Source organism: Dipodomys merriami, unplaced genomic scaffold, assembly GCF_024711535.1.
Source record: "Dipodomys merriami isolate MVZ:Mamm:240054 unplaced genomic scaffold, mDipMer1.0.p SCAF_44, whole genome shotgun sequence".
Taxonomy (NCBI): Eukaryota; Metazoa; Chordata; class Mammalia; order Rodentia; family Heteromyidae; genus Dipodomys; species Dipodomys merriami.
Genome location: NW_027206002.1, coordinates 1,007,775 through 1,035,381, shown reverse-complemented (window position 1 = coordinate 1,035,381; position 27,607 = coordinate 1,007,775). Strand labels below are relative to the sequence as shown.

The window sequence follows — 27,607 nt, the reverse complement described above, 5'->3', positions numbered from 1 at the left end:
TCTAAACAGCATGAAACCGCTAGTCTCAGGTTTCATGGGGAGGGGAACTCAGCCTGAGAAGGCTGGCACAGTTCCTAATTGGTGATTAGTGTGGAGATTTCTAACAACAGGGACTAATATTAACCACATAATAGAATCCCAAACCACTGCTAGAATAAACCCAAAGTAGAGTGAGAGGAGTCAGGGGAGATGGTGTGGAAGGCAAGGGCGTGTCAAATTCTGGAAACAAAGATTGTAGGCAATTGCTATTATTAAAAAAAAATCATTTTATTAAAATGTTCTGATTTCCCAAGGCACTTCAGTAGCTTTCAAAAAATATGTTTGTCTTTTTTTTTTTTTTAAAGCAGATGAAGCACATGCTTCAGGAGTACCATGGTAACATAATCGGAAGAGAAGACAATTACACTGAGCACAAAAGACCTCCCAGTAATGCTGTCACATGACTGAAGCGAGCAACTGGGAAAAACTAACATGATTTATGCTTTTTTTTTTGTAATTTTCCCTACGATTAGGTATCACAACAGGAACACATGACAATGACACTGTTTTTTGTTTTTGGGGTTTCTTTTTTTGGCACTTGGCTAAGTGCTAGTGGCTAAGGTTGAAACGGCTTTGTGTAAGTGGCGACTGCGGACAATTGCCAGAGTGGTTCTGGATTAAAAGGAGAGACACAAACTGAAAGGCTGAGCAGGGGGCTGTTCCCAAGTCTCTACTGACTGGGCAAATAACTTAAGGAGGAGGAGACATAACAACAAACAGACAAAAAAAAAAAAACACCCAAAAAACAAAAACAACAAAATAAAACCTCATTTCAGACACAATTTCTCACATTTCCTTCAAACCACAGGTAAGCTAGAGTAGCCAGGAAGTTTGATTGCCACAGTAGTGGAAAAACAAGCATAGTGGATTGAACAATGTATTTCTCATGGGCCTGGACAAGCCTAGTGCTTTATTCAGATGTAAACAAGTCCACCCAGCAGTCAGACTTAATGGTCACAATCAATGCCATCTGCTATGGCCTGTCCATCTTAATTATCTTCAGGGTTTCCCTACATCCTGTGCTCTTCTGCTGTAGGGTCACAACAGACCCCCTTTAATGGCCTTTTGTAACTGAGGAAAAATGAAAAAAAAAAAAACAAACAATCAAACTCCCTGTGGAATTGTTTCCTTTGGGGATTAAACCCAGGACCTTGTGCATGCCAGGCAAGTGCTCTATCACAGAGCTCCTTCCTCAGCCTGGAGTTAGTGCTGTCCTGTAAGGCTCACCATTAGAAAGGAGGAAGAAAACTTAGACCTCCAATTTCATCAGGGGACCAAATCTAAAAGAGTTTCCAGGAGATGTCTTTCCTATTCTTCCTGATCCCACCAGTTCTAATCAATCATTAACTTCTTCCCAAGTGCCAAGCCCGACAGGATGTAGAAGCTGTCTGAAGGTAGCCACCAAGTCTCTTGGAGGAAAGGTGGGGCCCTCCTGGGTCCCCGTGCCCAGCAGTGAGCAAGTCTGACACAAGGTCAACAGGATAAACAGCAAAGCCCTTGGTCATGGAAGGACTCAAGAGTTTCTCACACAAGATGCAGGCTTTCCTCTTCAGCTTTTTTAGCTACTGGAAGTGTGTTAAAAGGCTGTGCTTTTGAGAACTGTAGGGCTTTCTTCACCATCTTTAAACATTCTTGTGTGGCTTGGAGTGTGTCTGTATTTTATTCTAATAAGAGAAGCAAAACAAATGGTTAGCAACCAATCTTCAGATGTCTACCAGTTTCAAACCCGACCCACCCACCAATCAAGCAACCAGAAATGAATATAACTTCACTTAGGAAAAGCACAATCATACAACAGATTTGGTAAGGCTTCTCCAGGTCACTGGGCTATCCCAGAGCATTTGTTGCCACGGAGATGTGCACAGAGACACGCCCACACCAGATTAGACCACTGTCATCATTTCTAATCCCCCTCTGCAGGGGGCGCTACTGCACATAGTGCATCCATACTGGGAAGATGGAGGCCTCCTTACCCTTTGACCCTTAGCATCTGGTCAATGGTGTCTGGGAGAGGCATACCGAAGCTCTCGGGGAAGAACAAGGTGAGGATGGCTGTCAAGATGGTCAGACTTCCCATGAGAATGTAGGGTAGGAACCGGTCATAGGCACCTGTGACAGAGCCAGAGAGAGGCCCAGGCCCCAGGCTTCCATGAGACTTAGTCTTATTCTTAAATCATTTATGTTGCCAGGACTCTGTGAAAGGGATCTGTCTTCCATGCTGGCTTCAGTGCCTCCCACAGAATCAACTGCAAGACTGTACCTACACAGACTTAGAACCCAGAGCTAGCACAGGCTTGCCCAGAGGTCTAGCAGCCCCTCTATGACGTGGGAAGCAATATTGGGTTTCCAAGGAACATGAGGCACATGTGCAGGGACAGGAACGACTTCAACTGAAACTGGGTTACACCCGTTTGGTTTGCTTTCAAGGTGAGACAGGAAGGTATCACTGCTTGCTTATTAGATCTGTGCAGCATCCCACAGAGCAGCTTGGGTATTCCCAGAGATAAGTGCCAGTCCTACCCAACACAGGCTGTTAGGGATGTGCAGGGGAAGCACAGCTCTAGCAAGGATTTTTTTTTTTTTTTGGTTTGGTCATGGGGCTTGAACTCAGGGCCTGGGCACTTGTCTCTGAGCTTTTCTGCTCAAGGCTAGCACTTCTATTACTTTGAGCCACAGTGCCACTTGTGGTTTTCTGATGGTTAATTGGAGCCCAGAGTCTTATGGCTGTCCTGCCCAGGCTGGCTTCAAACTGCAACCCTCAGATCTCAGCCACCTCCAGAGTAGCTGGGATTAAGACATGAGCCACCAGCACCTGGTAAGAAATATTTTTTGAGGAAGAGAAAATTGTTGCTCTGCTACATAAAAATGGTGTAAACTACTCCGTAAAGTGCTCCAAGTAACAATCATTCCATTTATCAGACTCCTTAGATGGACATCTTTCCTGTGCCCTGGAGTCCAGGAAGAAATTTCTTCAATTAAATACAATGGTTCCTTAACGTATCCTATAGTGCTTTAGGACACAGCCTGATGTGGAGGCCTGGGGTAGTTAAAACATAAACCCCTCAAACTTTCCTATCCATTTTCTAGCTAGTCTATTGGTGGTTTTTATTTGAGGGTAGTTCCTCCCCCTAAGTCTACCTGGCCACGTGCCTTCCTGGCCAGCGATCCAGGACAGGATGGATCCTGTTTGCAGGATATACTTATTGTCTGCTCAGCTCCCTCTGGCTCATATTAAAGCCAATTAAGTGCTTTCATCCTTATCACTCACTATGCCCGTGGTCCATCTGACTTACCCAAATAAATGAAGTATGGAGACAGGATGCTGCCCAGACGGGATGCTGTGGAGCTGACCCCGACACCCATGTTTCTGACCACAGTAGGGTACAACTCGGCAGTGTACACATACACCATGGAAAAGGCAGCAGTGATTCCAAACTTGCCCACCATCACCAGGACCGTGGACAAATAATACAGGTCTGGAGAGACAAAGGAAAACAAAGCAGTAGTGGGTACCAACTTCCTGTATGTTGCCAGGAAAGAGTTCTGTTCTTGTTCAGCCTGAAACTTACTTTCTCCCCTGGTTTTGGGAGTGGGGATTGGATTAGTTTCTATAACTTCCTATTGCAAGATGGGGGTCAGAGCCAGGATTTCTAAGTTAACCATTGAAAGGAGACAGGGAACCTGTCTCCTCAATCTTGAGGCCATGAGATAGCTCCCCACAGCTCAATCCGCCTGTCTTCCAGTCCACAAGATACCACAGATGTATCTTTTAGGGAATGAGCTGTCACCCCAAAACCTCATCCTGCAGAAACTATGGGATTTAATAAGAACTTTACCTGATGGGAGAATTCAGTATTATTTTCCCATCTATCTCATTCTTCAAATGAGAGACATTGACCTAAGGATCTCTCTGAGCACTGGTGTGAACCCCTACATTCCCTCCTGGACTCCTCTGCCACATGATAAACAGGTTGTTCTTGTGCAGAAGGATCCCAGCATGACAGGCCCCCAAATGATGACCAGAGGCTCTGAAACCTGCAGGTACACCAGATACTCCTGACAACCTCCCCTCCCTCTTTTCTCCTTCATTACTTACTAGCGCCCTCTTTGTCCTTAACTGTGCTGGGCTTACTCCCTGTCCAGTTTCTGCTGTTAGTGTCTCTTCTTCTGTAAATGTCTCCCAGGGCATTCTGTCACTTCAAGCACATTTCTGCTGAAGTGTGCCCTTGATAACTATGACTACTCTGGAGTTAGTTCCCCACTGGCCTTTTCTTTGACTCACAGAATTGTAACACATTTAATTGGCTTGTTTGTTGGTCTTCTCGACTAGGATGTGAGCTCCATGAGAACCTAGGGTTCTCCATCACTAGCATTGGCCCACAGTTAGCACCTCCAAGCTACTGGATGAATAACTGAGACCAGGGCTAGGGAAAAAATAATGGCGATGACTTTCTTTCCTCCTCTTTATTCCTGATAGGAAAGCAAGCATTACTTTGGGTCTAAAGTAAACATTAGCCAATCGCCCAATCGCCCAGTGGTTATTCTTCCCTACTTTCCAGAGCCCAGGCTACAAAGAATGTTCTGGTCTCATGAGGCACTGTCTATTTTAATTTTTAAGCCCCAAAACACAGACAGGCAGGAGAGCTGTGAAGGGCTTGAGTGTATTCTATTAACTGAGAAAGACAGCGTGGTAGAGAGTGGGTGGCGCAATGGAGATCAGGGACTGCTGATGGGTGTGGTCCCTACCTGGGGGCACCAGCTGCACGAAGAGAAGGACACTGCCGCCCAGGAAGAGGGCTGTGGCCATGGAATAGCGCCGGGGCACGTGTTGCAGTAGCAGCCAGGCCAACACATATGCTGGGACTTCTACTGCTGCCGAGAGGAAGCAATTCACATAGATGTCCCCATGCAAGTTAGGAGTGTCAAGGGATAGCCCAAAATAGCCCACGGAGATGGTCAGCCTGCAAGAAAGCACAGAAGGAAGCTAGAGAAGGCAGCATGTATCTCGCCCAACCTGCGCAATTCTCTTGGGGAAAATGTCAAGCTATTCTTTCAGCAGCAGACTAGGATAGCAGCAAAGGATTCCACCTTGCGCCTTATTTCACAGAAAGAAGTGGGACAATGGAAATCTTTTACTAGATTTCAGAGCGTTCTACGAAGGAAATGACCCAGCAACAGGGTTATAAAATTCAGATTGATTTACACACACACACACACAAAACCCAACCTCTTACCTTTAAAAATCTTAAACTGAGCCTGGTACTGGTGGATCATACCTGTAATCCTAGCTACTCAGGAGGCGGAGATCTGAGGAGTGAAGTTTAAAGCCAGCCCAGGCAGGAAAGTCTGTGAGACTCTGATCTCCAGTTAAACACCCCCCCTCCCCCGCCCCCCAAAAAAGACCTGAAGTGGGGTTGTAGCTCAAGTGGCAGATTGCTAGCCTTGGGCATAAAAGTTCAGGAACAATGCCCAGGCCCTGAGTTCAAGCCCTGTGGATCCCCCAATGCCCAAGATGAAGCATTTATAGAAGCCCACCTCCTTCCTCTAAGAGCCTCTCAAACTCAGCAAGTACAGGAGCTACGGATGAAGTAAGGCAGCAGACACCAAGTAAGGCATTACAGAAACACAGGGATAAGGCAAGTATTAGAACTAATATTTGGAAAAAGTCACCCCCACACCCTCCAACAGACTGGGGTGACCAGCCAAAAAAGCTCATCAGAGGAAGCTCCACTATGTTTGTGGTGACAAGATGGAGCTCAAAATGGTGGGGTAACATTGTCGCTCATCTGCATTACCTCCAAGGTGCCTGGCCCGGCCCCTGTTCTCAGTAAGTGTTCTCTGATAAATGACCCACACTCTTTGGAAACCATACTGTTTCTGACACATCTGCAGGTAGAGGACACAGCTGGTTACAGTGTCTGCAAGTTCCTGAGAAATCTAAAGCAGAGAGGTGAGTCTTTGTGAACCACAGAATAGGGAACGCATTACAGGCTGCCAAGCCTAAGGTGCAGGCTAGTTGCTGGTCTTAACTAAGGCAAAGCAAGGCAGCAGTGCATTACCTTGAGGGATCTGGGGCTTTTCCTTGGAAATGGGTGACTCATCGCAGCCTGCCAATGGCTGAATCTAGTAGCAAGGACTCAGAATGAAGGCTTTCATCCTCAATCATACTTTTTTTGTTGGTGGTGGTTATGGTAGTCATGGGGTTTTCTGGTGGTTAACTGGAGAGAAGTCTCATGCACTTTCCTGCCCAGGCTGGCTTGGAACTGTGATCCTCAGAACTCAGCCTCCTGAGTACTAGTCATCCTCACTCATCATAATCCATTCAGCAGGCTTTAGTAGCCTGCTATGGGTCTAGACCAAGCTATTCAGGCGCTCAGGTGTGTTCTTTATCTCTGGTAACTCACAATCCCATCCTGGTACTTGTAAGATGTTTCCTTAGATGGAAATGGATGGAAACTGGAGAGGACATTTAAGTCTATGGCTTTGACCTTAGGACAGCTCATGAGCATCCCAGAAATGGCCTGTCCTGCGCCCACATTTCCAGGGAGCTCTTAGCAGATTTTGTCACCTAAAGGATAAAGTGCCTCCACTTAGATCCTTCTTAAAAAGCCCTTCTGTTAGGAAAAGAAGAATTTCAGAAGAAAAGCGAAGACCCCTCCCCCAACCTTTACTGGCAGCGCGGCAGTGCGCCAAGCCGCCGGCCAGCCGGCCCGGCGGGGGCTGCGGGAGCCCCAAGAGACACAGCAGAGACACAGGGGGCCGCTTTCAGATCACCAGGTACTGGTTTACAGAACAGCGGATCGCCAGGAACAGAGAAGCCTACCAGCCGGGAGTCTCCACGAGGATCCCACCCCCACCCCTCACTCTCCACCTGAGCAGAGAGGCTCCATCCCGCCAAAGCCGCTCGGCACCAGCAGCGCGCCCGCCCGATCGAGATCGCAACGACCCGGCACTCTCCACCCGAGCAGAGAGGTTCCATCCCGCCAAAACCGCCAGCAGCGCGCAAAGGGAACTGTCTGCAGACCACCCACCCGCCCGCCCAATCACGATCGCAACGACCCGGCGGGGCCACTCGGGCCCCAGAGGTACCGCGAAGAAGCTGTCTGAGCGGGGACACTCTTGACCCGACAGCTTCGACAGAGGCAGAGACAGAAAAGAATCACACAGAGCCACCACCGCCCAACCCAGCCCGGATTGCAACAACAACTGACGACCTACACCACACAGAAACAACCAGCTCCAGGGTGAGTACCCCACAGGGGAAGTGTATCCCTCAAGGGAGACCAGAGCTGGAGGGAATCCCCAGACCCTGACCTAGACTCCCTACCCCAACACCCGGACCACAGGACCCACTAAAACTGGGAACTGTTTGAGAGCTCCACCAGCCCGTGGAGCACACTCAGCTGGCCAGGCTAGAGCAAGAGCACCCCTGGAAGGGAGCTTAAATGCCCAAGCCAGGAACAGCGCCCCTGGGTCAAGACTACCAACAGTAGAAGAAATTTGAACTGTGTCCCCCAGGCTGTATAACCTAGGTGGTATACACATCAGCACAGGCCTAACGAGTGCGCTCCAGGCTGCATAACCTAGGTGGTATACACAGCACAGGCCTAACAAGCGCGCTCCAGGCTGGGGCCGGAACCAGGCCCGGGGATCCGGCGCCTGAACAACACAACCAACTCCTCCCAATTGAAGTAAAAAGCTGAGCATACGCCTCAACAGAGGGGAGAAAGCCAGGAAACAACACTCCCCGGGGAAGCACGCCTGTGACAACAAAAGACCTGGAGGCCCAGGACAAGAGAAGCCCAAACCCCACCAAAACTCCACCCATATACCCTAGACTGGGAATTGGGCAACACAGGCTGCCAGCACCTGATAGTAAGCAGGAGCTCAGACTGTTAAGGCGGCTCAGCAATAGAGTGATAGTCTTGGATGTATGAGGCCCTGGATCTGATTCCTCAGCATCACAAAAGCAAAAAGGGTCAGAAGTGGTGCTGTGGCTCAAACGGTAGGGTGCCAGCCTTGAGCTGAAAAGCTGAGGGACAGCACCCAAACCTAGAGTTCAAGCCCACAACCAGCCCAAAACAAACAAACAAAAACACATCAGGAGCCCATAGCAGACTCCAGCATTTGGGAGAGTGCATCCAGAGCATCTGTTCTTCACAAGAGCACCCGTAGGAGCAAACACAAGCAGTGTAGGCTGCTCAACCCTTCCAAAGGCGGGAACTGCCAGCAATCTACAGCAGAGAGCTGAGAATCCTAAGTAAGTCAGAATAGCAGCTGGAAATAGGCTCCCAACAGAACCCAGATCAGGCACAGACTCTCTACCAATACAGAATCAGCAACCAAGCAAAGACAGACACACCAAAACAAAATTGAAGAGCAGTCTCCTGAACCTCCATGCGAAAATCACAGAGAAAAATCACAAGGTTTACTACCACCCAGGACAGCAAGCTCACCTCAAAAGCCAGCAGCCACACAGGGGAGAGCCCCAGTGGGAGCAAAGCAGGAATGGAAGACAAAGGCTACTTCCAAGGGTTGCTGGAGGCAATGACTCAAGAAATAAAGCGAGAAATTGATCAGAAATTGAAAGAGCACAAGGATGAACTATCCAAAGAGATACAGGGTATCAAACAAGAGATGCATGCAAAAATAGAAGCTGCACAAACCTCAGTAAGAAGTGAGATAAACGCCAAATTAGAGGTAATGCATACCTCATTGAGAGGTGAGATCAGTACTCTGAGAACCAACATTGAATCCATAAAGGGATCCATTTCCTCCATGCAAACCACAATAGAAGCCACTGTCAACAGAGTGAATGAAATGGAAGGTCGAGTGTCAGATACAGAAGACAGAATACACCAACTGGACCAAAAAGTGACAGATATGGAAAAATTACTCAAATTAAACCAAAGGGATATTCAAGAGCAAGCAGATAATGCTAAAAAATTTAACCTTCGCATAATTGGAGTGGACGAAGGTGAGGAATTCCAGAGCAAGGGAATGCACCACCTATTTAACAATATAATCAATGAAAATTTTCCCCACCTCAAAAACGACCATCTTAACTACATCACAAAAGCTTATCGAACACCCAACAAGCAAGACCCCAGGAGAAACACTTCTAGACACATTATAGTAAAAATGATAGATCTGAATAATAAGGAAACAATCCTGCATGCAGCAAAAATGAAGAAGGAGCTATACTACAATGGGAAAAAAATAAGAATTACTGCAGATCTCTCCACACAAACAATGAATGCAAGAAAAGCCTGGGAAAGCACCATACGAGCCCTGAGAGCCAATAACTGCCAACCCAGACTGATCTACCCGGCAAAGCTAGCATTCACATTTGACGGAGAACTGAAAACTTTTAATAGCAAAGAAAAACTAAATGAATACATAAACATTAAGCCAGCATTACAAAGAATTCTAAGAGGGGGGACACAACCCGAAGAAAGCAGCCAGGAACTGGGGCCTGCCCCAAACAGGCGTTACTCAAAGTCTAACTGAGCAAGCACAGGAGGAAAGGAAAAAAGAAAAACTTAGGAAAACGGAATGGCAGGGACAACAATGCATCTCTCTATACTTTCTCTTAATATAAATGGGCTGAATTCGCCAATTAAAAGAAAACGAACTGAGGACTGGATAAGAAAACAAGACCCATCCATCTGTTGCCTTCAGGAGACCCACCTCTCAGCCAAACATACAAACAAACTCAGAGTGAAGGGGTGGAAAAGGATCTACCAATCAAACGCCCCCAGTAAGAAAGCAGGTGTAGCTATCCTGATATCTGACAAAATAAACTTTTCATTAAAATCAGTACAGAAAGACAAGGACGGACACTACATATTAATAAAGGGAACAATCCAAGAGGAGGATATAACCATCATCAACTTATATGCCCCAAATATTGGTGCACCCAGATATGTCAAACAAATGCTCTCAAACTTACAGAATAAAATAGATCCCAATACGATAATACTAGGAGACTTTAACACACCACTCTCACCAAAGGACAGGTCTACCAACCAGAGGATTGGCAAAGAAGCTACCGAATTAAGAGAGGCCATACTGCAAGCGGAATTAACTGACATCTACCGAGTATTTCACCCTAAAACAACACAGTACACATTCTTCTCAGCAGCTCACGGAACTTTCTCCAAAATAGACCATATCATAGTTCATGCAAGGAACTTAAGCAAATACAAAGGGATCGACATAATCCCCTGTATCCTATCTGACCACAGTGGAATCAAGCTAGCTCTCAATAACAAAGCATACCGCAGAAATTTCTCCAATACATGGAAATTGAACAGCACACTCCTTAACAATGCCTGGATAACAGAAGAGATCAGAGAAGAAATAAAGCATTTCCTACAACTCAATGAAAATGAAAACACCTCACAAAGAAACTTGTGGGACACAGCAAAAGCAGTCCTGAGGGGCAAATTTATTGCCCTCAGTGCCCACATCAAGAGAATGGAGACAGACCAAGTAAATAATCTCATGTTGCAATTAAAACAGCTAGAAAAACAGGAAAAAATGGGACCTAAAGCTACTAGAAGAAGCCAGATAACCAAATTAAAAGCAGAGATTAACCAATTAGAAAATCAGAAAACCATAACCAAAATAAACCAAACAAAAAGCTGGTTCTTTGAGAAAATAAACAAAATTGATGGCCCATTGGCTAGATTAATTAAAAAAAGAAGAGAGGAAACCCATATTAATAGGATTAGGGATGCCACGGGAAACATCACCACACGTACCCAAGATATCCAAACAATTCTAACAGACTACTTTCAAAAGCTATACTCTCTAAAGGAAGAAAATCGGGCAGAAATGGATGCATTTTTAGAGAAATACAAGTTGCCCAAACTGAGCAAAGAAGAAGTTAACCAATTAAATAAGCCAATATCCTATAATGAGATACAGGAAGCTATCAAAAGTCTTCCAACAAAAAAAAGCCCAGGACCAGATGGATTCACAGCAGAATTCTATAAGACCTTCAAACAAGAACTAATACCCATACTCCTCAAGCTCTTCAGAGAAACAGAGAAGGAAGGAGCTATCCCAAACTCATTCTACGAAGCCAATATCACACTCATCCCCAAACCAGGCAAAGACCCAACCAAAAAGGAGAATTACAGGCCAATCTCCTTGATGAACACAGATGCAAAGATCCTTAACAAGATTCTAGCTAACAGAATCCAGAAACACATAAAAAAAATAATTCACTATGACCAGGTAGGCTTCATCCCAGAGACACAGGGATGGTTTAACATACGTAAGTCAATAAATGTAATCCAACATATCAACAGAGCCAAGGTCAAGAATCACATGATTATCGCTACAGATGCAGAAAAGGCCTTTGACAAAATTCAACATTCATTCATGCTAAAAGCTCTGGAGAAAATAGGAATAGAAGGAACATTTCTAAAAACAATAAAAGCCATTTATGACAGACCAATAGCCAATATTATACTTAATGGGGAAAAGCTACAACCAATTCTCCTAAAATCAGGAACAAGGCAAGGATGCCCACTGTCTCCACTCCTCTTCAATATAGTCCTAGAACCCTTAGCCAGGGCAATAAGGCAAGAAAAAGACATTAAAGGGATCCGCATAGGAAAAGAAGAAGTTAAACTATCCCTTTTTGCAGACGACATGATACTATACCTCCAAGATCCCAAAAACTCCATCCCCAAACTCTTAGAAATCATAAATCACTTTGGCAAAATAGCAGGATACAAAATAAACCCACAAAAATCAGTTGCCTTCCTATACACTGATAATGTACAGGAAGAGAGGGAAATAAAGGGAGCAACCCCATTCACAATAACCTCCCGAAAAATAAAATATTTAGGAATTAACCTAACCAAAGATGTAAAAGAACTATTTAATGAGAACTATAAAAAGTTAAAGAAAGAAATTGCAGAAGACACTAGGAAATGGAAAGACCTCCCATGCTCCTGGATAGGCCGACTTAATATAGTAAAGATGGTAATACTTCCAAAACTAATATACAAATTCAACGCAATTCCTATTAAAATCCCAATGACGTACATCTCTGAAATACAGAAAACAGTCCAAAAATTCATATGGAACAACAAAAGACCTAGAATAGCCAAAACAATTCTAGGGGATAAAGACAATATGGGAGGGCTATCCATGCCGAACTTCAAACTCTACTACAGAGCTATAATAACAAAGACAGCATGGTACTGGCACAAAAACAGACCCGAAGACCAATGGAACAGAATAGAAGATCCAGAAATAAATCCACAGGCCTACAGCCAGCTGATATTCGACAAAGGAGCCAAAGACATACAATGGAAGAAACACAGCCTCTTCAACCGCTGGTGCTGGGAAAACTGGGCAGCCACATGCAGAAAACTAAAAGTGGACCCCAGCCTATCACCATGCACCAACATCAACTCAAAATGGATTAAAGACCTTAACATTAAACCTGAATCTCTGAAACTACTGCAGGACAGAGTAGGAGAGACACTTGAACTAATAGGCACAGGAAGGAACTTCCTGAACAGAGTCCCAGGGTCACAACAAATTGGAGAGAGACTCGACAAATGGGACTACCTTAAAATAAAAAGCTTCTGCACAGATAAAGCTATCGCAACCAAGCTAGAAAGACAACCAACTAATTGGGAAAAAATATTTACCAGCAATATATCAGACAAGGGGTTAACATCCTGTATATACAGGGAACTCAAGAAACTAATCCCTCCCAAACCCAACACACCAATTACTAAATGGGCAAGGGAACTAAAGAGGGACTTCTCAAATGAAGAAATAAAAATGGCAAAGAAACACATGAGGAAATGTTCATCATCCCTGGTGGTGAAGGAAATGCAAATAAAGACAACCCTGAGATACCACCTTACCCCAGTCAGAATGTCCCACATCCACAAATCAGCCAACGACAAATGCTGGAGGGGATGTGCAGAACGAGGAACGCTATTACACTGCTGGTGGGAATGTACACTCATACAACCACTTTGGAAAGCAGTCTGGAGGGTCCTTAGAAAGCTAAAGATTGACCTCCCTTACGACCCAGTCATACCACTTCTAGGCATCTACCCTGAACAACAGGAACCAATATACAAGGACACGTGCACCTCCATGTTTATTGCAGCACTGTTCACAATAGCTAGGATATGGAAACAACCTAGATGCCCCACCACAGATGAATGGATCCAAAAATTGTGGTATCTATACACAATGGAATATTATGCAGCCATTAGAAATGACAAAATAATGGCATTTGCAGGGAAATGGATGGAGCTAGAAGGAATCATGTTGAGCGAGGTAAGCCAAGAACGAAGAGACAAACAGTACATGGTCTCCCTGATAAGCGGATGATAAATCCAAAATGTTAGGTGATATGACAAAACTAACAGGACTTAAGAAACAAAGAACTCCCACTCATCTGGTTGAACCACTACTAAATATCCCCATGCTGCTGATCACGTGTATGGTATATAACATATGAACACCGTTATATATTACAGACTGTGATAGACAATTTGCTCCAGGAAAGTTAGAATGAACGTGTGACTTTAAATGAGCATCATTATTCCACAATACTGTGAATTTCCGGAAATTAAGTAATCACTTAATCACAATCAAAAAAAAAAAAAAAAAAAAAAAAAGAACCTTGGGGAAGGGAGGGAGGGAGGGGATGGTAGGGAGAAAACAATGGAGGGGGTAACAATGTTCAAGAGGAAGTGTACTCATTACCTCACTCATGTAACTGTAACCCTCTGTATAGAATCTTTACAATAAAAAAAAAAAAAAAAAAAAAAGCCCTTCTGTTCCCCTCAGCCACTACCTGTGATTAGGGGGGAAGAGATGGGAACCAGAACAACTAAACAAGGAACAAAGTGAGCAATGGTTCATCTCAGGATCTGGTGAACTCCCAAAGATCTCTACTTCCCCAAAGAGCCTTGGCAGGAGTTTTCCTTTTCCTTCTCTGAGATTCCATCACGTTTAGAATTGTGATACACCCACTTCTTCCAGCCAGCACAAGATATCCCTGGCACTTCGAGATGACACAGGCTTTCATTTGTGGCCTGAGGCATGTCTATAAACAGGAGGCTTGACGGCCATCTTGGGGAGATCTGACTTACGCACCACAGAACTATGGACATGATGGTGATCATCCGGATGTTCCGGGTTCGGAGCAGATCCAGAATGCGATGGGATTGCTTCTTCTTGGAACTTAGGTCTTGTAACTGCAGGACCACAATAATGAAGGGCAGAGAAGAGAGAGAAGGTCAGAGACTTATGAGCATGAAGTCCCATAATTAAAAATCTGACATGTTAGCTATTTCCTGGGAGCCTTTTCTGGTTCTTCCTTGAAGTAGAGTGACAGATGGGGCAGCTGAAGACTCACGGAAGCCTTATCATTTACAAACAAGAATGTATTCAAATGAGGAGAAAAGAAAGGCGATCAGTCCCTTAAAGGATGTAGCAAAGACACAAGGCGCTGGCTGACAGCTCCCTCGGGGAAACCACCCCAGCTACCACCATGACCACATTCCAGAGGCTTCAGGGGTGCATTCTTCTCCAAGGCTGGCTCCCTGCCTTCTGGGTCAGGGAGAAAAAGTAGCTGTGCAGTTTATTGATCTGACATTTAAGAAGAATGAAATGTTTTGAGTTCTCATACCATGTAGTTACTGGTCTACTTCCAGGGAGGAAAAAAAAAAATTCAAATTGAAAAACAGGAAAATTGACCTCAGCTTCACCCGGAGTAACTTCCTATGAAATTAGGAACAGTTGAGGCCATTAATAAACTGCACGTCTAAACACACTGATGTTGCTTTCTTAAGCAAACCCAGCTTTAGAGCTTTTTTTCCCCCCCCTCCAAGTTTAGCAGTTCAACAAAAGGTCAGCTTCAGACTTAAAGGATCCCTTGAAGTAGTCTTATTTCCGCAGAGATGCAAATGGGGTTCAGGGCTGTGCCCAAACTGACCCCTCACTTCAAAGCCACCAAAGCCACCTCATTTAAAACCCTCTTGGCCACATTCCTGTCCTGACCTCTGTGCGTTAGAGCCCTTTCCAGAACATGCTGAGTGGGAGCTGTTGCCGGACTCCCACTTAAGGGAGACGCCAGCAGGGCTGCCGGTGGCCATTGGCCCCTTGGTTGCTTTGGCAACCGGTTTTCCTCTCTCAAGCCCTGAGTTTGCATTCTAAGCCCTCCATGTCTCTAACATGAATGACTTGTGGCTGTTCCCATAGCCCATCCCTTGTCTTCCCATAGACGAAAGACATATTGCAGAGCCACAGCCTCTAGTGTGTATAGATTCTAATCTCTTCTTATAGCTGAGCTTGAGAAGACTGCCTGTGGCAGAGAAGAGAGGAGGAGTAACAGGAAGCAGCAGGCACCAGGTGCCAGCAGAGCCAAGAAATTACTCAGTGTGAGAACATGGTTTGCAGACAAGGGTGGGGAAGAGAGAAACAGTGAACATCAGAAAAGATCTGGCTCCAACTGATATGTGATCACTAGCCACTGGAGAGGTGAATAGGGACTGAATACTTCTCTCTCTCTCTCTCTTTTATTTTTCAGGTACAAGACTGAAACTCGAACCCAGTACCTGATGCTTTGGCTCATTGGCTAGGGCTCTACCAACCAAGCCACACCTCCAACCCCGAGAGACTAAACACTTTTTTTTTTTGGTGCAAGTCCTGGGGCTTGAACTCACGGCCTGGGCACTGTCCCTGAGCTTCTTTTGCTCAAGGTTAGCATTCTACTACTCAAGCCACAGTGCTACTTCCTGGCCTTTTCTGCATATGTGATTCTGAGGGATCGAACCCAGGGCTTCATGCATGCTAGGCAAATACTCTACCACTAAGCCATATTCCCAGCCGAGACTAAATACTTCTAACTGCAAATCTACCTGCGTTTTGCATGTTATTTACTGAGGCCCAAGAAACACTGATTTTCCAAAATGCTGATGTTGCAAAACGCCTATGTCTCATAAAGGGTGTTTCATATTAAAGCTGATGATGAAAATGTGTGACTGGGGGCTGGGAAGGTGGCTCAGTGGTAGAGCGCTTGCCTTGCATGCATGAGGCCCTGGGTTCAATTCCTCAGCACCACATAAGCAGAAGAAAAAAAAAGCCAGAAATGGTGCTATGGCTCAAGTGGTAGAGCGCTAGCCTTGAGCTGAAGAGCTGAGGGACAGCGCCCAGGCCCAGAGTTCAGGCCCCACAACCGGACCCCCCCCCCCAAAAAAAAAAAAAAGAAAATGTGTGACTGCATGGGAGTAAGTAAATAAAACATGAACATCTAGCCATGAGAAAGGGGTGTTCCTATTCCTCAGCTACTGGGATTGAACAGGTCTGCCCTGGGAAGAGCCAGGGCTTGGGCAGGACAAGGGCTGGGCTCCTGTGAGCGAGGTGGAAGCGGCTCCCCTCAAGGGCTGGCCTCTGTGGCCTCCTCCTCCATGGCAGGCAGAGCTTACCTCACTCAGGTCAAAGATGGTGGAAGGCGCAACGATTCCGTTGATTTTCGCAGCCTTGCGGATGATCACTTCTGCCTCCTGATATCGCCCCTGTGAGATGAGCCATCGGGGGGACTCGGGGATAAACCTGGGGGTACAAGGACAATTCCTGTGAGGCTTTCTCAATGGCCGAGGTGAGAATTGGAGGGCAAGAAGTAAGGTTTCAAGTTTGTGGAATGTCTGATGTTCACAAGCCAGAAACAGGGAGACAGTCACGGTAACTTGGGGTGTGAGCTCTGGAAGTCACTGACTGTAGTGTGTGGAACTTGGAGGCCCCTAAACTCTCCAGGGGATCCCCATATAGGCTGGCCACCTCTCTTTTGGAGGGATGGTGATGTCCCCTGCAGGGCTTTAAGGAAACAGCGATGGAAGTTTCTCTCTGATCTTTTAACTTGTATTTTCTCCCCACGACTTATCAAATAGACCTGTCATCCACCCAATGTAAATCAGCATGACTGCCAGGTGTCAGGGGCTCACGCCTGGAATCCTAGCAACTCAGGAGGCTGAGATCTGAGGATTGAAGTTCAAAGCCAGACTGAGCAGAAAAAGTGCATGAGATGCTTATCTCCAATGATCCACCAAAAGTGGGAAGTGAGCTGTGGCTCAAGTGGTAGAGCACTGGCCTTGAGTGAAAAAAAACTCTCAGGGATAACACCTAGGCCCTGAGTTCAAGCCCCAGGATTGGCACCCCCTCCAAAAAAAGGGGTGGGGGGAATTATCAAGGCACCTGAACATTTCAAGTCTTGGGCACTTATGTCGCAACCAGGCCCCAGCATGATGCCTTCATTCCTCTCCCACTGTGCCCCGAAATGTTCCTTGTTCCTTGTGGGCCAGTGAGCTCACTCTCCTGTTCTAAGGGATAATTCTCACTTCAGCTCTTCTGCTAGGGGTGTGGAATGACCTTTTTGCCTGTGCAATCCTTACAGGCGCGCATGTGGCTTGCCTTCCTTGGTACAGCCACCTTGAAAACTCTCACTTAGAGACTACCCCTTCTCTCTCCACGCCCGTGGCATGAGGTCTCAAGAGCACACCCCTCGAATCATGGACCTTCTGTCTTATCCCAGCGGGGAGGGGGGGAGAAAGAGTGTGAGAACTCTCCAGAGGTCATCTTGGACCCCATTTTCTCACAGCTACTTCTGTTCCTTGCACTTAGATCAACCCAGCAGAGGGATGACAACAAGGCTGTTGATAGGCTGGAATGGTTTTGTTTTGGCTCTTCTCTGTGTTGACAGACATTCTCAAGCATTTTGAAGCAATTTATAAATGATCTACACACTTCCTAGCTCTGGGAGCCCAGACAAGGAGCTGAAGGCGGTTGTTGCTGCCCTCTGGTGGACGCCTGGGGGAAGCAACCCTGTGAGGAGACGGCACCAGGTATAGGGCTACCACTCACCACCAGAGCGCAGCACACAGGGCCCCTGGCCCAGTCAGCGCCAGCAGCAGCATGCGCCAATCTCGGATGAAGTAAGCAAACAGTGGCAGCACCATGTAGCCAAATGCATAAAATATGCACACTCCTAATGTGGCAAATAGTATGCGAACTGACTTGCCAAGGATTTCTGTTCCTGTTCAAAACAAAGGAGGGGTCAAGTTAGTTACTTGCATGTTATTTCCTTATTTGTCTTCCACAGTGTCATTTTTCAACAGAGAGACAAGGAGGCAGCCAGAATTATTTCTACATTCCCCAGCCTTAGGGTGGGATCAGCTCTGAACCCAATCTGCTCTGATCATATCCGGGGGTGCCTCACTGAGAGACCTCTCAGCAACATGAAAATGTCATTGCTTTCTTGGCCACATGCTAACGATGCCATTATGAGGTGTTTACTGTTCTCACGAGGAAGACTTCAGTAGAGGCAAAGTCATTACTAAGGGCACATATGCTCAGTATTATTCTCTGAGGAAAAAAAATATATTTATTACATGTGAAAAGAAAAAATAATCCTTTTAACAATACAACCCAAGAACCCCCAAAGATTTGATTAGTTCTAAGTCAGACTCCTAACAGAGAGACTGACAACCTTTCCGGGAGAATATGTTGACATTTCTGAACCAAAGCCTTGCGTGATAGACACTGAACCAAAACCTGAGCTAGTTTATTCTTGTTGGTAGACACCAATGGCCACAACCCCTTGACACAGATGGCAGTTCTCTTTCCTGGAGAGCCCATCCACGGTGGCTTTACACCTCATGCCATCTGGCCACCTCAGCTCTGTAGAACAAACTTTTGAAAATGGATGATCTCTGCTAAGTTTTAGTTGAATGGCATCAAGTACTAATCAGACCAATGTCTGCGACACCTTGGGAGTCCAGAAAAGTAACTGGAAATCGGAAGTTAGGCTATTGTGTCACTGTGGACCCAAAGGTGGTCAGGTGTCTGGCTGACAATCTCCCTGCTGACAAATTAGGTTCACTAGAAATCTCTGGTCAGTGTTGCTGGAGAGCACATCCTTCTGCAGGGCATCGCAGCTGTCTGCGGAATAGGGTGACAGTGAAACATAGGATCAAGTACTCAACTCCAACTTGAGGGCCATACCCAGGACAAATGCTGCCACATAGTTGGAGATCTGGCCCATGCCTACAAGGACAAACAGCACGGTAAACATCTCGTAGTTCTTTGAGAAGATCTGCAGGAAGCTGAAGCCTGTCTGCATGCCCATGGTCACAAATAGCACGTTCTTCCGACCAAACCTGGGAAGGGAAAGGAGAGTCACAGAGAACCAGCTGGGAGAGGCAGCAGGAATGGGCTCCACCAAGATGGGTGGAGACCCGTGCGAGGAGCAGCTGTGAACAGTGTCGCCAGGGAACCTGGCACCTGTCCAGTCCCACTCTCCCAGGCCCCGTGCTGTCACTCTCCTCTATGGCAAGTCCTTGGGATGAATGCACAGCTGCGTGCCAGGGTTGCTCTATAGGTAGTGCCATAATTGTGCAAGGGAACAGAACTATGCTTATATCCATATATCCTTTGGAGGATGACAGAGAAACAATTCATAATAAGTGAAAACTGATCATGGATAGATGCATTTCTTTGTCTATATGAGCAGTAACCAATAAAAGATCCTAGGAAGAATCTCTTTGGTAGGTACCCAAATAACTGGATGAAAAGTGGTAACTAACATCATCATGCAGAGACACTGCTTGTGCCTTTTAACCTTGCCAAAGGGGAGAAGGATTCTGAGCCTGGCTGGGTCTTTGGATAAAGCTACCTCTCCGCAAGAAATGCAGGGAACAGAGGAATAGCTGAAGTGAGCAAGGAACAGACAACCTGCAAAATCCAGACAGAGAAATTCTACACGTGGAACAGCCCAGGGCTCAATTAAAGTAGACTAAAAGACACAGAGAAGTTTTTGAATGGGCAAGACTAAATTTCTGCCAAAGGATGCATGTTTGCAGGATAAACGTACAAAGAAAAAAAAAAAAACTTGAGTGTGGGCACTAATCTCAAAAGAGAAAAAAAAAGTCACTGAACCCGTGATCCCTGGTATTCAGATCTTGAAATTCAAATTCCTTGAAGTCCAAAATCTGAAAGGATCCAAATTCTGAAAATATAATTCTGGAAAACAAACAAACAAACAAACAAACAAACAACTTCCAGCTTGCTGGCAGCCATGAGGTAAACTAAACACATGCTCCTCATTCTCCCTCCCTGCTACGAGTTGAAGAGTGGAGCCAAGTGACCTCAGACTGAAACTTCAGAAACCATGGCCCAAAATTATTTCTTCCTTCAGGCAATTTCTCAAGAAGAAATTACAGCCTTGCTTCTTCAAGTGTTACTGAACCAATGAAATTCTCAGAGGATAGACTCCCGAGCTCGCTGTACATGCTTGCCTAGTGCTCGACCACCTGCCTTGTTTTTAGTTAACAGTCTTATAAAACAACTGTCAGCTTGTTAATTTATGTGAAATTTAATGGCGTTTCTTATAATAGGCTATTACTATATTAAAGGCTTACTAAGATATGTATTGAGGCCTCATCATAAAAAAACAAATTGGAAAAACTTATATACTCATAATAATTAAGTAAATAACTAAATATTAACCAAACAATTTTTTAGGGAGGGAGGGTGATGGCAGAATGTGACTCTGATCAAGATGAACTGTACATATAAATGGACATGTTAAAATGAAATCGTTGGGCTGGGAAGGTGGCTCAGTGGTAGAGTGCTTGCCTTGCACGGGTTCAATTCCTCAGCACCACGTAAGCAGAAAAAGCCAGAAGTGGCGCTGTGGCTCAAGTGGTAGGGCGCTAGCCTTGAGCTGAAGAGCTGAGGGGCAGCGCCCAGGCCCAGCGTTTAGGCCCCACGACCAACAAAAAAAAAAAAAGAAAGAAAGAAAAAAGAAAAAGAGAAAAAGAAACAGTTTTGTTTGAAGATTCATGCTAAAATGAAACCCCCTTGTTTGAAGATTAGAAAGAGTATTTTTCAGTGTTATCTAATTTTCTTATAAACTGCCAATACAGTTTGAAAATTAACACAATAGAATAAACAGGAAAGTAAGCAGGCTTGGATGGAGGGTGTTAGTGGGAGGAAGGAGGGCTAATTATTCTATTAAAATTAAACCTATTGAATTGTTTTAAGAAGGAGGTGTGAGATAGAGGACAGTGATAGAGGTGAGACTGAGCTGGACACATTAGGTACAGTGTGGAAATGTCACAATAAATCCCCCTTTGGGGGCTGGGAAGGTGGCTCAGTGGTAGAGTGCTTGCCTTGCATGCCTGAGGCCCTGGGTTCGATTCCTCAGCACCACATAAGCAAAAAGAAAAAAGCCAGAAGTGGCGCTATGGCTCAAGTGGTAGAGCGCTAGCCTTGAGCTGAAGAGCTGAGGGACAGCACTCAGGCCCAGAGTTCAGGCCCCATGACTGGAACTCCCCCCCAAAAGATAAAGTTAACTCAATAAAATAATGTATACTTATATAGAATATACAGCAACAAAAACAATAAATAATTCTACATATGAATGAAAAAATTTCAATGTAGAGCCAGGCTCCAGTAGCTCACTCCTGTAATCCTAGTTATTCAGGAGGCTGAGATGTGAGGTTCAAGGTCAAAGCCAGCCTAGGCAGGAAAGTCCATGAGACTCTTTCTTATCTCCAATTAACCACCAGAAAACCGGAAGTGGCACTGTGGTTCAAGTGGTACAGCATTCACCTTGGACTGAAGAGCTCAGGGATAGTGCCCAGGCCCAGAGTTCGAGCCCCAATACAAAAAATAAATAAATAAAATAAAATACTTGCAGGAGCAGGATGCTGGTCGTTCACATCTGCAATTCTAGCTACAGGAGTCTGTGAGCAGAAGGATTGTGGTTTGAGACCAGCCTGGGCAGAAAAGTTCATGGGATCTTATCTCTAAAATAACCAGCAAAAACAAAACAAAACAAAATAACAAGAAACACCTAACAAACAAACAAACAAAAAAACAAGGCTGTCCAGGCACCAGTGGCTTAAGCCTATAATCCTCAGGAGGCTGAGATCTGAGGATTTGTAATGTTCAAAGCCAGCTGGGCAGACCAACCTAATATTCTTATCTTCAATTAAACACCAAAAAGCCCAAAGTGGAGCTGTGGCTCAAGTACAGAGCACTAGTCTAGAATTAAAAAGCTCAGGGACAGTGTCTAGGCACTGAGTTCAGGCCCCAGTACTGGCACAAAACAAATCAGGGCTGGAAGCCGACGCCGGTGGTTCATGTCTGTAACCCTAGCTACTCAGGAGGCTGAGATCTAAGGATCACAGTTCAAAGCTAGCCTGGGCAGGAAAGTCCACGAGGCTCTAATCTCCAATAAACCACCAAAAAACTACTAGTGGCATTGTGGCTCAAGTGGTAGAGCACTAGTCTTGAGCTAAAGAGCAGAGGGACAGCACCTAGGCCCAGAGTTCAATCCCCATGACCAACCAAAAAAAAATCAGGACTGGAGTTGTGGCTGAAGTGATAGAGCACCAGCCTAGTAAGAATGAGGCCCTGAATTCAAGCCCTAATATTGTAAAAATAAATAAAATAGTGGGGCTGGGAAGGTGGCTCAGTGGTAGAGCGCTTGCCTTGCATGCATGAGGCCCTAGGTTCGATTCCTCAGCACTACATAAGCAAAAAGAAAAAAGCCGGAAGTGGCGCTGTGGCTCAAGTGGTAGAGCACTAGCCTTGAGCTGAAGAGCTGAGGGACAGTGCCCAGGCCCAGAGTTCAGGCCCCACGACCGGACCCCAAAAAAAATAAAATAGTTGGAGGGGCTGGAGCTGTAGTCCAGTGGTAGGGCATATACTTAACATGAACAAGTCCCTAGGTTTAATTCCTTGCACTAATATAATAGTATAGTTGGAAAAAAATAAAACTAAATCTGAATGTATATAAAAATATGCATTAAGCCGGGTGCCAGTGGCTCACACCTGTAATCCCAGCTACTCGGGAGGACAAGATCTGAGGATCACAGTTCAAAGCCAGCCGGGGGAGGAAAGGCTGTGAGACTCTTCAATTAATCAACAGAAAACAGGAAGTAGGGCTGTGGCTCAAATGGTAGAGCACTAGCCTTAAGCTGAAGAGCTGAGGGACAGCACCAGGGCCCAGAGTTCAAGCCCCACCACCAGGGAGGGGAAATGCCTTACAGGGATAGATTACAGGCAATTGCTAGGAGGCGCTCATGCTCATAAGAACTGGGTGGCTCTCCTGCATTCAATAAATAGTTTTCATGTTTCTTTCAAGGCCTGGTTGTCCTTGCAGAACACATTCACACTGAGTCTGGAAGTACCCTCACAGATATGCCCCAAACAATACTTTCTAGGGTTCTAAGTATTCATTACGCCTAGCATGAAAATGAAAATACATGACTCCCTTTCCCAGAATCAGGCTTTCTACTTTAACCTTTATTCTACCAAGGACTTGTGATTTTCAGGACTTGTGATTTTTCAGAATTTTAGACTGTAGGGATTATAGTGTTCAGGACTGTGTCTTTTAGAATCATGATCAGTAACAACTTGGAAGTGATTATCTTTAGTCAGACTAGTGGTTACTAATTGGGGAGGGTAGGGGTGAGGTGTGTGTGTGTGTGTGTGTGTGTGTGTGTGTGTGTGTGTGTGTGTGTGTGTGTGTGTGTGTGTGTGTGTGTGTGTGTGTGTGTGTGTGTGTAGGGGTGAGGTGTGTGTGTGTGTGTGTGTGTGTGTGTGTGTGTGTGTGTAACTAGGGCTTGAACTAAGACCCTCATGCTCTTGCTTGGGTTTTTCCACTCAAGGCTGCCACTCTATCACTTATGCTACAGCATCACTTATGACTTTTTTGTTGATCAGTTGGAGATGAGCCTCATAGACTTTTCTGGGGTTGGCTTTGAACCCCGATCCTGAGATGTTAGATTCCAAGGTAGCTAGGATTACAGGCAGAAGTCATCAGCCCCGGTGGATAAGGCATCTTGATAGGCAATAAACTTATATTGCTTGACTTCCCAAAATAAGTCATTAGTTCACACATTAATTCTGTGTGTTTTTCTATTTCTGTGCTCATTTTAAAATTTAATAAAAAAAAAGGAGGAAGCTGCTTAGTTTTATTTCATGTCAGAGAGAGTACCACAAACAGGAGGAACAAGTCAATCTATGGGAGGCGGCAGCTTCAGCTTTGAGACTGGTCAGAGCTGGCTAACACCCACTGCATTCAATGAATGCCTACTAGCCATCTATTAAATTAGCAACAGGGTAACATTAAAAAAAAAAAAAAAAGCTGGGCGCTGATAGCTCAGGCCTGTAATCCTAGCTACTCAGGAGGCTGAGATCTGAGGATCGCGGTTCAAAGCCAGCCCAGGCAGGAACATCCGTGAGATTCTTTTTTTTTTTTTTTTTTTGGGTCTGGTCGTGGGGCCTGAACTCTGAGCCTGGGCGCAGTCCCTCAGCATTTCAGCTCAAGGCTAGCGCTCTACCACTTGAGCTGCAGTGCCACTTTTATGGCCTTTTCTGCTTATGTGGTGCTGAGGAATCGAATCCAGGGCTTCAGGCATGCAAGGCAAGTGCTCTACGACTGAGCCACCTTCCCAGCCCGAGATTCTTATCTCCAGTGAACTACCAGAAAACCGGAAGTGGTACTGTGGCTCAAGTGGTATAGTGTTCGCCTTGTGCTTAAGAGCTAAGGGACAGGGGCTGGGAAGGGTGGCTCAGTGGTAGAGCGCTTGCCTTGCATGCCTGAGGCTCTGGGTTTGATTCCTCAGCACCACATAAGCAAAAAAGAAAAAAGCCGAAGTGGTGCTGTGGCTCAAGTGACAGAGCGCTAGCCTTGAGCTGAAGAGCTGAGGGACAGTGCTCAGGCCCAGAGTTCAGACCCAGGACTGGACCCCCCCCCCTCAAAAAAAAAAAAAAAAAAGAGCTGAGGGACAGCGCCCAGGCCCAGAGCTCAAGCCCTTCACCAAATAAATAAATAAATAAATAAATAAATAAATAAATAAATAAAAATGCTATCTCTGTCCTCAAGGGACTTATTGCCTGGTGAAACAGATATCAATCACACTTTAATCAAACAACCATGCTACTAAATACACAATTATATACTGAGACAAATGCACCCAAAGAACCAAGTCCCAGGCCCGCCAGCACAACAAAGAAACCCATCCAGGACTAGTCAAGTGGAGTACTGGGCATCCAGGCCTCCCTGACAATGGAACACTGATCAGGCCCAAAGGAAAAGTACCTGCTAACAACAGGGAATTTAACCAGACATTGGTGGATTAATCTGGTAATCTTAGCTATTCAGGAAACTGAGATCAGAGGATTATATTTCAAAACTAGCCTGGGCAAGAAAGTCTACAAGACTCTTACCTTTAATTAACCACCAAAAGCCAGAAGTGGAGTTGTGGCCCCAGTGGCAGAGTATTAGCCTTGAGTGAAAAGGTAAGGGATAGTGCTCAGGCCCTCAGTCCAAGCCCCAGGCCCAGCATTAAAATAAATGAATAAAAGGTCTATCAACAAAATGGCCAATAGAGATCTACCTAAAAAACAGGAAATGTAGCCAGGCACCAGTGGCTCATGCCTGTAATCCTAGCTACTCAGGAGGCCAAGATGTGAGGATCACGGTTCAAAGCCAGCCCGGGCAGCAAAGTCCATGAGACTCTTACCTCCAATTAACCACCAGAAAACTGGAAGTGACACAATGGCTCAAGTGGTAGAGTGCTAGCTTTGAGCTGAAGAGCTGAGGGACTGCGCTCAGACCCAGAGTTCAAGCCCCACAACTGACATAAAAAAAAAAAGAAAAAAGAAAAAAAAAACAGGAAATGTCTGCTTCTTTTCTTATGCTGTTACTCATAACTCACAAAGATAAGTATGTAATAAAGACCTTGATAATCTGAGATTATTTTAATTGTTCTTAAACTTCAGACTTAAAAACAGATCAGAAAGAAAGCTTAACCTTTGTCCCATAAAAAGTTACTCAGCTCATACCTATAATAGGCTCATACCTATAATCCTACTCAGGAGGCTGAGATCTGAGGATAGGCAGTTCAAAGCCAACCCAGACAGAAAAGTCCCCATGAAACCTTTATCTCCAATTAACCACTCAAAAACTGGAAGTACAGCTGTGGCTCAAGTGGTAGAGTGCTAGTCTTGAGCACAAAGAGGCTGAGGGACAGCGCCAAGGCCCTGAGTTCAAGCCGTACAACTGGCAAAAAAAAAAAAGCTTACTGTTGCGGGACACTGGTGGCTTATTCCTGTAATCCTATCTATTCAGGAGGGTGAGATCTGATGATCTTGGTTCAAAGCTAGCTCGGGCAGAAAAGGTCTTGAGATTCATATCTCCAATTAACCATCAGAAAACTGGAAGTAGAGCTGTGGTTCAAAGTGGTAGAATAATAGCCTTGCACAGAAAGGGCTGGGAAGGTGGCTCAGTGGTAAAGTGCTTGCCTTGTATACATGAGGTCCTGGGTTTGATTCCTCAGCACCACATAAACAGAAAAAAGCTGGAAGTGGCACTGTGGCTCAAGTGGTAGAGTGCTAGCCTTGAGCTGTGAGGGGCAGTGCCCAAGCCCACCAACAACAACAGCAACAAAAGAGCTTAGGGACAGCACACAGGCTCCAAGTTTAAGCCAAAACAAACAAACAAACAAAGCAAATCAGCTCATGATGCTTCTACTCCAGCAATCTCTCAATAGGTCCCAGCTGCTCTTGACTCAAGCCCAAACAAACTCTACCTAGATTGCTACACCCTTTCTGCTCATGCCTCTGTCTGCCTCACAGCCCTTTTCTCTAAACCAGTCTGGGCACCTCTACTTCGGTGGACCTCTTTCAGTTCCTGAGCCTCTTGTCTAGGCTTTTAGTACACACTGTTCTAGACCATGAGGCTCTTGCTTCTCCCCATCCCTTCAGCTAATGCCTACGCATCTTTCAGCAAGAAGCGCATGCTGCACTTCTAGGGAAGCCTGACCCAGTCAGACACTCCCACAAGCACACCGACCTCAGGATCACTTCTTTAATCACTGGATAAATCCATTCTAGCTTGCTGAAGGCAAGACCCAGGAGAACTCAAGTCTCAAGCAGTAGTTCACTCACACACAAAAGAACTAGACTGGGTTTGAGCCCTAACCCTGTCAGTGGCCACTGTGTGACCTCTATAGTCCATTTTGCCACTTCTAAACAGGGACTAGTAATAGTTCCTACTTCCTATCGCTGAGGATGTGATTCTTTGGTTCTTATACTAGCATGTGGCGCCAGACATATTTGTCAAATTAATATAATAACATATGGCATTGTTATAAAATGAAAGCCTTGGAGAATGGAGGGCCTTTCTCTGTCATGGGCAGCTGCCTCAGCTTGTATTGTCTTAGCAAAGTCTAGGAATCGTCTGTTGAACCTTTAATGCTCTGGTGAGGGTAGGAATTTTCTGGTGTGTGTGTGTGTGTACATGCATGCCAAAACTGGGGCTTGAACTCAGGGCCTGGTACTGTCCCTGGGCTTCTTTTGCTCAAGGCTAGCCCTTTACTACTTAAGCCACAGCTTCATTTCAAAAACCATGATCCTTAGATCTGTCTCTTGAGTGGCTAGGATTATAGGCTAGCCACCAGTGCCTGGGTGGATTTTGCTATTTTTAATCACTAGATGACAC

General features: G+C 45.5%; 1 protein-coding gene across 3 annotated transcripts in view; it reads right to left on the bottom strand.

Moving 5' to 3' along the window:
- Positions 1-246: 246 nt before the first annotated feature.
- The window catches only part of LOC138807894 (organic cation/carnitine transporter 2-like), a 39,910-nt gene continuing 12,549 nt past the window's right edge, over positions 247-27,607 (bottom strand). For 2 of the 3 annotated variants that reach the window (XM_069993701.1, XM_069993703.1), the window contains 8 exons: positions 19,093-19,247; positions 17,953-18,124; positions 16,521-16,647; positions 14,188-14,288; positions 4,786-5,000; positions 3,333-3,515; positions 2,013-2,148; positions 247-1,703 (listed from right to left, as the gene is read on the bottom strand). In XM_069993701.1, the coding sequence (XP_069849802.1) occupies positions 1,616-1,703; positions 2,013-2,148; positions 3,333-3,515; positions 4,786-5,000; positions 14,188-14,288; positions 16,521-16,647; positions 17,953-18,124; positions 19,093-19,247 (1,177 nt within the window). In that variant the 3' untranslated portion in view covers positions 247-1,615. The remainder of the gene's footprint in view (positions 1,704-2,012; positions 2,149-3,332; positions 3,516-4,785; positions 5,001-14,187; positions 14,289-16,520; positions 16,648-17,952; positions 18,125-19,092; positions 19,248-27,607) is intronic. The other variant, XM_069993702.1, reaches the window with a different exon arrangement.